Raw genomic sequence first — 12,210 nt, 5'->3', positions numbered from 1 at the left:
AAGGGAAAGAATTACGACGAATTAGAGAATGAAAATTTTCGATTATCCAACTCTTCGACCAGAATTATATACTTCAATTATATACTCAATTCGCGAATGCAAAGAGATCGTTCATTCGCGATTAAATAGAGAATCGAAGCTGTTTGAAAAACACTGACTCAGGGCACGATTGTAGCGACACGTTGTTCAAGAAATCCCCCGCGGGATTTCTCTAAATTTCAAGACTATCGGGGTCGAACGAAAAAAGAAAAAGAAAAAAAAAAGAGCGAATTTCCTTTGCGACAAGCAACGACAATCGGCGAAGGCAAGTGTGGTGACATTTGTTCGAATCGAAACCAGACCAGATCCCTTTTATCGATCCGTTCAATTATCTTTCTTTCAATTTTGCTTCCCACCAAAATGTGGATTACATCTTCTCTTTCTTCCCGAAAATAATACGATTAATTGTACATCACGATGTTATTATTTCTCACGATTATTAAGTGATGATCGTACAAGCATGCTCGTGTCGATTCCCTTTTTTTTATTCTTTGAATTCAATTCCCTCTGGATTTTCCCATCACGATTCTCGATGTTACCCCTAGATGACAATTAGATGATTACGTGTTCAAAGTTTATCACGTTTACTCACTCACGTTTATTCACTTGCTTGAAATATATATTTATTATTAGTGCGATGACTTGCCTGTTTGAATGTTTATGATTATTAACACAGTTCTCTAACAATCGATCAGATCGATTTCGTTTGCAAACGCCTGAGCAATACGCGTCCCGATGAGGGAACGTATCGCGTACTCCAAAATTCTAATCCTTCTTATTTAACACGAAGAAAATTTTAATTCTGTCTAACGTCATCCCGCATAAAGAAAAGTCCATCTCCGTATCTCGCGCGTTTGCAAATCCCTTTGATGAAAATCGATCGAAACCAAAAAAAAGAAAACACATTAACAACACGAAAACACTAACGCGACAGAGAAAATATTAAATAAAACGAAACGAAACAAAAAAATAACCTCGTCCTCGAGGGTAAACGATAAAAAAACTTGAAAAAACTAAAATAAAATAAAATAAGATAGAGGCGGAGAGAGAGATCCACACACGCACTTTTGCCTTGACCGATCGTGGCGTTGCTTGTTGCAGCGAGGCGTCGGGGCGACGAGGAAGCTGCGAGCGGTGTCGGCGCCGGAAGCGAGGCGCACATCACCCCTGGGGACGAGGACGAAGAGGATCACGACGAGGATCCGCGTATCATCGATGAGAAAATACCGCAGGGTGGCCAGGAGAACCCGATACACGCGAGCACGGAATACGTGAACGGGCGCACCGACGTCAAGGAGGCGAAGAAGGACGAGAAGACGGACACGCCTGTTTAAGAAAAAAAGAGAGAAAAAAAAGAATCGACCGATCATCGTCGTCGTCGTCGTCGTCGTCGTCGTCGTTTTTCGACGGTCGTTCCTTCTTCTCACGCGGAAATAAGCTGTCACCTCGGTTCGACGATCAAACTTTTGCAGACCGATCTTTCATCCCGCGAAAAATAATATCTCGTTATTCGTATTTCGTGGATCGAGGTGTGATTTGGATCGAAATCGTGAAACGAAATGGATTCGAGGGAACGGGGCGGGATTCGAAATATTCCAGGAAATGATTGGTTTTTAGTATTATAGACTGATATAATATTTTACTTAGATACGCGTAACAGCGTTACGAGATCACGAGTTTTTTTTTTTTCTGACGCCGATTCGATCCAACTTGCCTTGCGAAACGAACTCGACTTTCTTCGCTCACTGATTATTTTCAAAACGCTCGCTCATTGAACGACGCCGTTAACATCCGAGGTAAATGACTAAAAATTCGTATATTCCATTGACGCGAAAGGGTGTTTCAAGGTAATTCTCAAGAGCAAGGTCAACACGCGCTCCTTTCTATATCTCGTCGCACGAATCTCGCGTTTAGTTTGTTAAGAACGAATCTCTTTCTATTTTTTATTATTATTATTATTATTATTATTATTATTATTATTATTATTATTATTATTATTATTATTATTTCCTCTTTCTATACAATAATATCGCGTATTTATTTTCCACGCGACGCACGAGTATTAATTATTACTTTTATTCGCCGTGACACAAAGCATAAAGTATGAAACCCGCGTATCGTCAAATCCGATATCCTTTATCTCTGTACTTGCATTTCCTCGTTTCCTTGTACGATTTTTCCGTCTCTTCGATGGCAGCTGCGTTCGTACCGCGAAAACACGATTCTCCGCTCGTCAACGATCGGGAAACGATCCCTCGATGCCTCGATTTAAAAAAAAAAAAGAAAAAAAAAAAGAAAAAAATAATAATAAATGATATAATTCGCGACAAGCGAAACGTTTTTCGGCCTCCCTGATCGCCGTGTATAACTTTTGTAAATAGGACTTTTTCGCGACGCGACCCACCATCGTCCAATCGGCGGTGCATTGCTCACCGCCTTTTCCTTTCTTCTCGACGAAACAGACGTACATACACACAGGTACACATACATATACACACGCATCACACGAATGGGAGGGAGGGGAGGATAAATTCGCTTCGATCGAGTCGTTTCACACTTTATTAAATAATTGTACGCAATCACGCGTCGTTGTATCGATCTGTTAACTTTTCGAGGAGAGTTTTCCCAACGAGGATGTACCTTTTCGAGTTACACGTTATAGGTTATGAAATATTCACGGTAGCGGCAATAAAATAAAATTTCGAGAATTAAATTTATTACAGACTGAACTAAATAGTAGTTAAAAGAGAGACAGTCTGTAACCTATAACTTGTACCTTGTCGATCGTTGTTTTACCCCCAAAAAATTTGTAAAATTAAAAAAAAGAAAAAAAAAAGAAACCTTAAAATTTATCTAAAGAATTTAAAAAAAGATCAAAGAGATTCTATATATTCATCCTCGAGAAGTTGATTGGAATCGGAATATCGCTAAGAAATATCGTTGTTAGATAACACGCGTTTGCGAGCTGTCCTCGAATAATTCTATTCTATTCTAAACGAAATCGAGTTTCCAATGGAAAGAGAAAGAATCGCCTTTGGAGATTCACGCTCGGGAAAGAGATAGATTGTCGTAGGGAACGCGTCGTGCACGATACACGACGTAACGTAACGCGACGTCTAAATAATTATTATAAAACAAAATGATTACAATGCGAAACAGTGGGGACGAGCGGGAAATTTCTCGGATATTGGAAAAGTTTCACAAGCTTGGCGCGAACAAATCAAACATTTTTGTAGACGAGTTTTTTCTAAAAAAAGAAAAGAAAAAAAAAAGGACGCATCAACGTTGAAGAATAAATAGGTTGGGGGTGGGGGATGGGGAAAATCTAGAGCAAAAGAGTAAAAAATAAAAATAGGAGAGTAGGATGAATTACGCGTGCACGACGAACAAAAAAAAAAAAAAGAAAAATTTCCACGGTTCGATATTCCCTTTTCTCGAAGAATCGTCTCTGCGAGTTTGTTTTAAATATAGATATATAACGCGATTAATTAGCAGCAAAGGTGTTGGATCGAGTAAAATTACGTATTCGATAAAAAAAAAGTGCGAGTCGAAGTTTATTTTTCAATTTAAATATTTACTGTTTTATTTTACGGTGATACGATTCGAAACGGTTTCAATGTAAAACACAATTTACAACGAAAAAAAAATATATATATATATATATTTAAACGGTCAAATAAATTTTGTGACCAATTGCACGAGTATACGTACAAAGTCGAACGGATGTTTTTTAATGAATTAAACGCAGAGGATGAAAGCTTCCAACACGCTTAACGTTCGGCTGAATTTTTCCAAAGCTCTTCTTTTTTTTTTCAACGTGTCCCTTTCAACGACGATAGAAGGAATTATCAACCGTGAGAAGAAAACGCTTTACGTGCACGTGCAAAGAGATCTATTAAAAAAATAACGCCGTAACCACGTTCGAAAAAAAAGGGGGGGAGAGAAACAGAAACGAACACATTCCACGATGTTCTTAGACGAGTCTTTTTGTTTTTTTTTTTTTTTTATTCAGGATATATGTATAGTCAACGCGTGCTGACTGACACGTGATCATGTATCTCGCGTTTTATAATTTTTAAATGTGACTTTTTTTTTTCTTCTTTTAGCAGAACAGTATTATTTACGCGTGTATACGTATTCGAAACGAATAATTCAATGACACGGAAATGGGGGCGTGTTCTAATTCGATTTTTTTTTCTTTTCTTTTTCTTTTTTAAAGATAGATATATATATATACACGCCCTATCTTTTCTACGTATCAATCTCTTTTACACGTTCAATCGATCCAATGATTGTTCAGAATTGTATGATATTTATAATACTCCTTTTAATATTCGGATGTGTCGCGACTCGATAACTCGACGATCGGATTATTCATATTTTTAAGGGAAAATTGATTTTGACAATCGTTTAAACTCTCGCTAAATGGTTTTAATCCGTTTCTCCTGAAGCTTTTTACCAAACGATTCCGTTTTTTCGAAAAAGAATTTCCACGAATAGCACAAATATATGTTTAAGATGTGTTTTGTAAAGAAAAAAAAGAAAGAGAAAAAATGGATATAAAAATTTGTATAAAAATATCGTTAAAAAAATATATAGGCGGATAAAAGTTAAAAAAAATTCGTTGGCACGTTAGCAGCACTTTAGCCATCATTATACGTATCATCATGTTTCGAGACCGCGGCAAAGACTGAAAACACATTCCTCTCGACGAATTTTTCTATGAACAATTTTTTTTTTTTTTAACCAAAATTTTATATACCGTGCAGTCAGTTTCATCGAAGAAAACATCAAAATTCTCAAACGATACGCCTAAAAATTTTTAAATGGATAACTTTTGATAACGAATTTTACGCACGAATCATTCATAACGATTGATTAGACGACACTCGTACGAAAGATGTTCGATAATCGACATTCACAATTAGATTCGTTCACAGTCGCGATGTTCTCCGAAAACGATGCGTTGCCTCGTTGTTTCCCCTTTCGTTCGCGAAAGAAAAAAAAAACGCCCGCAAGTGTTTTTCCTTTCTCGATCGCGAACTTAACTTCGATTTTTCATTATCATTCCCATTCGACAATAAGTGTTCTTTGTACTTTTCTACGGAATAATTCTTACTTAGCTCAGTCGATAAGAAAAAAGGGGAGAGAGAGAGAGAGAAAGAAAGAGAGAGAGAGAAAAAAATATATGAAAAAAGTAAAAAAAAAAAAAAGATGAAAAGGAACTAACGATTTTACGTGTACACGTGCATACACACACACATACACACACACACACACACATGCACTCTACAGAAAGAAGAAAAAAGTTCACGAACGTAGGTGTCCACGGCGTCGTAAAGATGAATTATTAAAAGAGTAATGGGGCAAAAATATAAAAAGTAAAAAAAAAGAAAAAAAAAAAAAAAAAAAAGAAAAAGAAAGAAAAAAAGAAAGGAAAGAAGAAAAGAAAGAAGAGGGAGGGAGGGAGGGTGAGAAGAAGACGAGAGTACCCTGTATCTGTCACTCGTTGACGAAACATTTCCGAATTCTGCACATACACTCCTTCACTTTTTCCATATGCGATCGTGTTTTCACTTACAAAGAGGGATCGTCTCGTCCAACGAGTTCTCGCCCATTCAATTTACGAAGATATGACAAGAAACAAACGTCGATTAACACTAAATTGACGGGAAGTAACGAAAATGGGGGAGAGGGGGGGAAAGGAAATTAAAGAGAGAGGAAAGATTCCGGAGAAACTGGTCGGACGAAGACGATCGATCGAGAAAAATTACGTGTTGTATATATTAAATATATATATATATATAAAATAAATAAATATATATATATAAATATATTATAAATATTATGGTACGAGATTGAATATAATAGTAATGAATATATATATTATATATATTCTGTGTCGAGGGCACTTGGCTTGCAATTCGTAAATATTAAACTGAATAAACTTATTTATCCACTTGCACTCCAATTGCCGAGCGACCTGTCGTTATCCGTGAATTTTTTGAGAAAAAGACTATTATTGGGCAGAGAGAGTGAGAGTGAGAGTGAGAGTGAGAGTGAGAATGAGAGTGAGGATGAGAGCGAGAATGAATGAGAGAAAAAGAGAGAGAGAAAGAGAAAGAGAGAGAGAGTAATAAGGTTATTATTAATATAACTTAAGCGTGAGTTTTAAAAAATGAATTTCGCGATGGACGAATGAGAGGAGAGAAATACGATCGTCTCGGTCGTAAATATTATCTTATCCGGGTGAGAAAAAAAGAAGAGAACAGTGCGGGGGAAAAAGAAACTAGAGAGTTGGAAATTATTTAGAAAGTAAATCGATTACACGTTGGATTGTACGTTGCCAATTAAATACTATAATTTGTATCGTGTTTGCAGTGTCGAAGCGTCGTTTGTGCCGTTAAAGAGGCTGAGCCGTATGTCAATGTGAGCAACGCACGTTTCTCTACCTATTGCTCTGCTAAATTTCAACACTTGTTCAACACTAGAACTGCCTAAATATATTATAATACAGATTTAAAGGATAAAAAAAAAAAAAAAAAAAGAAATGATAGATGAAGATGTATGATCAGGGCCCTCTTGTTTTATAGTAATATTAAAAAAAAAAAATGGAGTTTCACAAATCAAATTTTCGTCAATTATCTATTAGATTAAATCACTGTACAAAGAAATAATATTCTTCATACTGCCAATTTACAAATGTCCGATTTAGCGAAGCAAATGTGCAAGATTCGTGCATTTCTCAACGAATCACGCGTAACGTTTTGTTGTGGTATGTATTATTGCGTGACGAGCGACTAAACGTATTAAATTAATGTAATTTTAAAACAGAGCCTAAAGAGGAGGGAAGAAACACACCGTCATACTTAACACGATAATAGGATGATGAAAGGACTAACGAGTCCAGGGCCGCCCGAATTTTTTTATACACGCATACCGCTATATAACCGTACACCGTTTCGAGATATTTTACAATATTCACGTGTCTAATGAATCGGATTTTTCTTTTACTTAATCGTCGCGACGAAGACGATCATCCCTTGGAACGAAATGAAATTTTTCAATGGAAACAACTTCGAGAAGTTAAGATATAGTTAACTATGTGACGCTTGACAGTCTTTCTCTATCTCTCGAAATTATTTCTCGAGAATCGAGCAACTTTCAACTTTTAATCGTCGAAAATGAAAAATACCTCGTTCGATCCAAGATGATCGACTTCGATCGATCAGCGACGAAAAATGCATCGAACCGGAATATCAAGAGCGAAGAAAAATCAGCACAAAACGGATGAAACGCGATTGCAAACGACGAAGAGCCGTGTCTAAAGGAAATCTCACTGCCAATGTATACACTCCGAAAATCCTTCACGATAAATCGAAGGATGCGGAGGATTTCATCGTTTCGCTCGAATCCTCTATCGAATCCTATCCCCTGCAATCTAGAAACGAATTTGTCGAGGAACTCGTGTACAAGGGAGGAGAAAGAAAGAAAAAGAATAAGGGATGGAGAGAAAGAGAGGAAGAAAAAGTAAGAAAAAAAGAAAAAAAGACGAGCACTCGTTGCCGTCTGTGGTATACATATACGATTTGTGTTCGACGACCTGTTCGTGCAACGCGCTTACGACAATGAAAGCACGTCGAAATAATCGATTAAACGCGAAACGATCGGAAAAAGGGAGAAATATAGAGAGGAGGTGGAACGTCCTTTTGTAAGGAATATTAAGCGCGGATATACGTTGATGTACAAAAATTCCTTGCGGTACATTTTAAACGATATTAAGCCGCTTATTTCGTAATTCATTTCTAATGGTTCATTATTCTTAATGGTTAATTATTATTATTTAAAAACGATACGATGATCATGCTGCGATTACACTCGTATATGTATATTATATCTATTTGTATCAAAGATACATACATAAATATGTTCTCGTTACGATCTATGCTCATACGATATATGGAAATATCGGATTTTTTTTCTTTTCTTTTTTCTTTTTTTTTTTTTAGATCTTAGAATTTAAACAAAGAGATCGAATATTAAAAAAAAAAAAAAAAAAAAAGAAACGTTTTCGTCGCGAAAAAAAAAGAGGACGAGAGAGGTTGAAAATTTGTAAAACTTCTAATAAAAATTAACGAGAAGATTTTTAGTGTAATATTATGAGAAAGCATGATCGTTGGCCATACAATGGAGTATATATATATATATATATATTTATGTTAAGTCTAGATATTAAATACGATTATAAAGATCACGAGGGATATTGACGATCGCGAATACCTGATGACGGTGTTCTCTGAAACATTTTTAGAATGTTGATCATCGATCGGATGAGCACAAGCATACTACATACCGTTGTTGAAAGGATATGATTATAATTTTTTGGGAACGTTTTTCATATTTCGGTTGTCGTTGTTTCTTCTATTTTAAAATTCATTTTTCGTAACGAGGGCCCAATATATGTATATGCGAGTCACCGAGAAGGAAAACACTTTAAGAATACTTCAGAGATCGCTTAACTTTAAACGTTAAACTTAAAAGGGGGAAAAAAAATTGAATAGGGGAGAAAAAAAAGAAAAAAAAAGAAAAAAGATGGATCAAATCACTGTTTGACAAAACGAAGAAGAAAAACTACGAAAAGGAAGAAGAAACGGAGAAAAAAAAATGAATGAAGTTTTGAATGTTATTATATACGGTCGATAAGTGAAATAACGAATAACGCGTGTTCGTGCACGCGGCATCTACACACATATACACCCACACAGCATGTATACACGTACACACTACGACCACGTAAGGAACGAACACGAAAAGAAAATGAACATGAACATTTTGTATCTGTAATTGTAGATACAACGCAATAGGCAAGAGTAAATTTAATTAAGAATTCAAATGAAATTAATATATAGAAGAGCTGTATGTAATTAATTGTAAGTTCATTCATCGCTATGATATTATAACTTAGGTATTATATGATTTTTGAAATAAAACATTTGTTTTAAATACATATATAGAACGTACACGAGAATATGCCATCCCGTCACAGCAACTGCGACTCAACTGCGACTCAAAAATTTAATTTTCAATTCTTTCATCTATCGGTCTATCGTTCGATGATGTAACTTCGAATAATTGCCCCTCGATCGATAATCATAAATAGATACAATCGGGAATTGAAAATTTTATCAACGCTGTTTTATCGACAAGAGAATGATTCAATCTGATTAAACGAAAATCTGTTTTTTTTTCGATTATTTACAGGTAACACGACGTCTAGGAATCTTGGCGAGTCGTGAGTATTTACTTTTTCCTAAACAAATTTCCTTTTACGTATAATCTTTTAGTAGCACAACTCACTTTAAATATTCTGCACCAAATTTCGTAACTAATATTTTTCTTTTTCCCTGCTTCGTAGAAGAGACAAACACAATTAAATTTATGTTACTTTCTTTTCTTTTTATATATATTATATATATATAAATGAAAATGATGAAGAAAAGAATGAAAGACAAACGCAATCGAATATCAGTTGAATTACATCTATCGGTATTTACCATATTACCAGGAAATCGCGCAGAATCAAAGACTTTACGGATCCGGCAGCGAGCGTTAATCTACTTCGTTTTGAGAAATCGATAAGCCAAGATGAAACGCAAAGGCAAGAGTTTTATTTTCTATTTCCTCCAAAGAAAGAAACATCAAGCTTGTACTCAATGTTAACGTCATAATTTTTATGGAAAATACCGAGATAATTATAATAATTATATAATAATAATCGTCGCTTGTTATCTTGTAATTTTTACATTCCCTGTTTACTCACTGTTTTCTGTATACGTCTGCTTATTAATCAGCTTTAACTTCGCTCTCCTTACCTACATCCAATTTTTCCATGCTTCTTGATAAGTATTTATATATACTGTTTAGTCACTGTAACAATCAAAACAATTTAATTTTTTTTTCTTTTTGCAAAAAATTACATAATCGTTTCTTTTTTATGACAAATATTGTAATTCGCAGTAGACAAATTTTTAATTTAATAATTTTGAAAAAAAATATACAATTCATTCATTTATGCCTTCATATTAAAATATGAACGTTCTAAAAATTATAATTTTGATTAACCATATTTTATAACATATTTTGATAATTTTATATTATTAAAATAACATTATTTTGTATAAATACAATAACAAGTAAATTTATAATATTTTGCCCATTTTTTTCGAAACGATTCTTTAAAATTGACGTCAAAAGTATTTTATAATTCAAACTTTATAAAAATCAGACGAAAGAAAAAAAGATGTGTGTATATTGCACGTATATGTTGTTAAAGACATAAAACTTTTTTTTTCTATTAGATTTTATCTTGATTATTTCAATATGCAAATTCTTTATTTCGCATTTATCGATTTATTTCGCAATAATCAATAATACTATTTTACTCCTCGCTAGAACTATTTTATTTCTGTTGTTTTATTTTTCTATCTTTTATTCGAAATAAAAATCGAACATTTTATTCAATTATAGAACAATCACTTCGAATTTATTCCCGTATTTATATTGGAATAATCGTTTCAAAAAAAAAAAGAAAGAAAGAAAGAAAGAAAAAAAGAAAGAAAGAAATGAAATAAAAATTAAATAACAAAACAAACTTTAAAAAGAATAAACTGTATTGATTAGAAGTGATACGGAAAGTGCCGGCCGCTATTCCAGAACGGAAGTGGATGGATCTCGGGAACAACGGAAATCGAGAATTAGCCTGTCTAGCCTATTTAAACGCAACAAGGATAAAGTGTCTGGCGCTGACACCGATACCATGAGAACTGTCGTTACAGTTGATGATGAGAAGGTAAACAAATTATTCTCGATTAATCTTCTTGTCGCGGAACAATTACATTCGTTTCAATCAAATATCATATATCCAATCATTAACTATTGCGTTAATTGTTGAAAATTTCCTTTATCCTTTGGATAAGGAATGCGTTTCGATATATTGTAAAAAAAAATTACACGTTTCTTTTGATCGTTGCGCATTCAAATTTAATCGTTTCTACGAATCAAGCGACATTATATTTTAATAGCTCTTATAGATACATAAGTACATAACATTAATTATGCTTTTTAAGTTACTTATTACATTTTTATATCGATTACCAAAAAAAATATTAAATATTCAATGAGTGAAGTGACGGAAAAACTTAAAAAGATTTCGCGATAGCCAGGAATATTTTAATATAGGATTAAAAAATAACACGATAAATTCTACTTTAAATTCACTCTGTTGTAAAAATTATATTCCACTTGAAATGATATAAATTATAGGAAACCTTTTAACCGATCGTAAAGCAATGGAATTATAATGGCAATTAACAGGATTATGAATTCCACAGCATCAAACAGCACCAATTGCCCAAGATGCTGCTAAACCAACCACGGACGAAGGAGGAATAGTTTATGCCGAATTGGACTTGACGCAACAGCAACAGAATGTTCCAATTCGGCATCTGAACGAGGATAAAACGGAATACGCCGAGATCTTGTACACGAAACCATCGACGGAGGAACAACAGACACCCAAGGAGTAAAATTGGTTCGCACGAGAGAAAAAAAATTTTGCGAAACAATCACAAATTTTTATCTTTTTTTTCTTCTTCTTCTTCTTCTTCTTCTTTTTCGTGATTAACACACATTTGTTACGTTATTTCGATCCTTTTCAGTGTACGATAATCGTCCTTTATCGTATATTTAGATTTTCTATGTTTTTTAACTTATTCTTAATACGAAATGTGAGTGTACGGTGCGTTTGATAAGAAAGATAGCGGTAAAAATGATTGTAGTACTTAAAAAATATTAAACACCGTATGGTTACATCTGACTGAAAAGGATCTAAACGATCTACTTAACGTTTCTTTTTTTTTTATTATTATTTTTACAAATTACTTTTAAGTTATTTTAAATAATTTTATAATATACTAAACGTACACAAGGACATCGAAACGTCGACGATTAAAGAGGAATTCCATTTTTCATAAATCACGCGAAAATAAAATCGAGATGTAAAATTACGAAAACTTCGAAAATATTTCCAAAAATTTTAAGAATCAAAAAAAAAAAAGAAAATTTTAACTCTATTACACGGTTTGGTACAGTCAAAATCGGAACACTTCTCCT

General features: G+C 34.0%; 1 protein-coding gene across 6 annotated transcripts in view; it reads left to right on the top strand.

Moving 5' to 3' along the window:
• Positions 1 to 12,159, top strand: part of LOC107998375 (fasciclin-3) — a 295,808-nt gene extending 283,649 nt beyond the window's left edge. For 2 of the 6 annotated variants that reach the window (XM_017057622.3, XM_062083097.1), the window contains 4 exons: positions 9,301 to 9,331; positions 9,605 to 9,697; positions 10,720 to 10,888; positions 11,430 to 12,159. In XM_017057622.3, coding sequence (XP_016913111.1) covers positions 9,301 to 9,331; positions 9,605 to 9,697; positions 10,720 to 10,888; positions 11,430 to 11,624 — 488 coding nt within the window. In that variant the 3' untranslated portion in view covers positions 11,625 to 12,159. Of the gene's footprint in view, positions 1 to 1,140; positions 2,352 to 9,300; positions 9,332 to 9,604; positions 9,698 to 10,719; positions 10,889 to 11,429 lie in introns of those variants that run through there. The other 4 variants (XM_062083100.1, XM_062083099.1, XM_062083102.1 and 1 more) reach the window with 2 other exon arrangements.
• Positions 12,160 to 12,210: the final 51 nt, after the last annotated feature.

This window comes from Apis cerana, linkage group LG12 (assembly GCF_029169275.1).
Source record: "Apis cerana isolate GH-2021 linkage group LG12, AcerK_1.0, whole genome shotgun sequence".
Classification (NCBI taxonomy): Eukaryota; Metazoa; Arthropoda; class Insecta; order Hymenoptera; family Apidae; genus Apis; species Apis cerana.
Note: the sequence above shows the minus strand (reverse complement) of the source record. Positions and strands in the feature narration are given on the sequence as shown.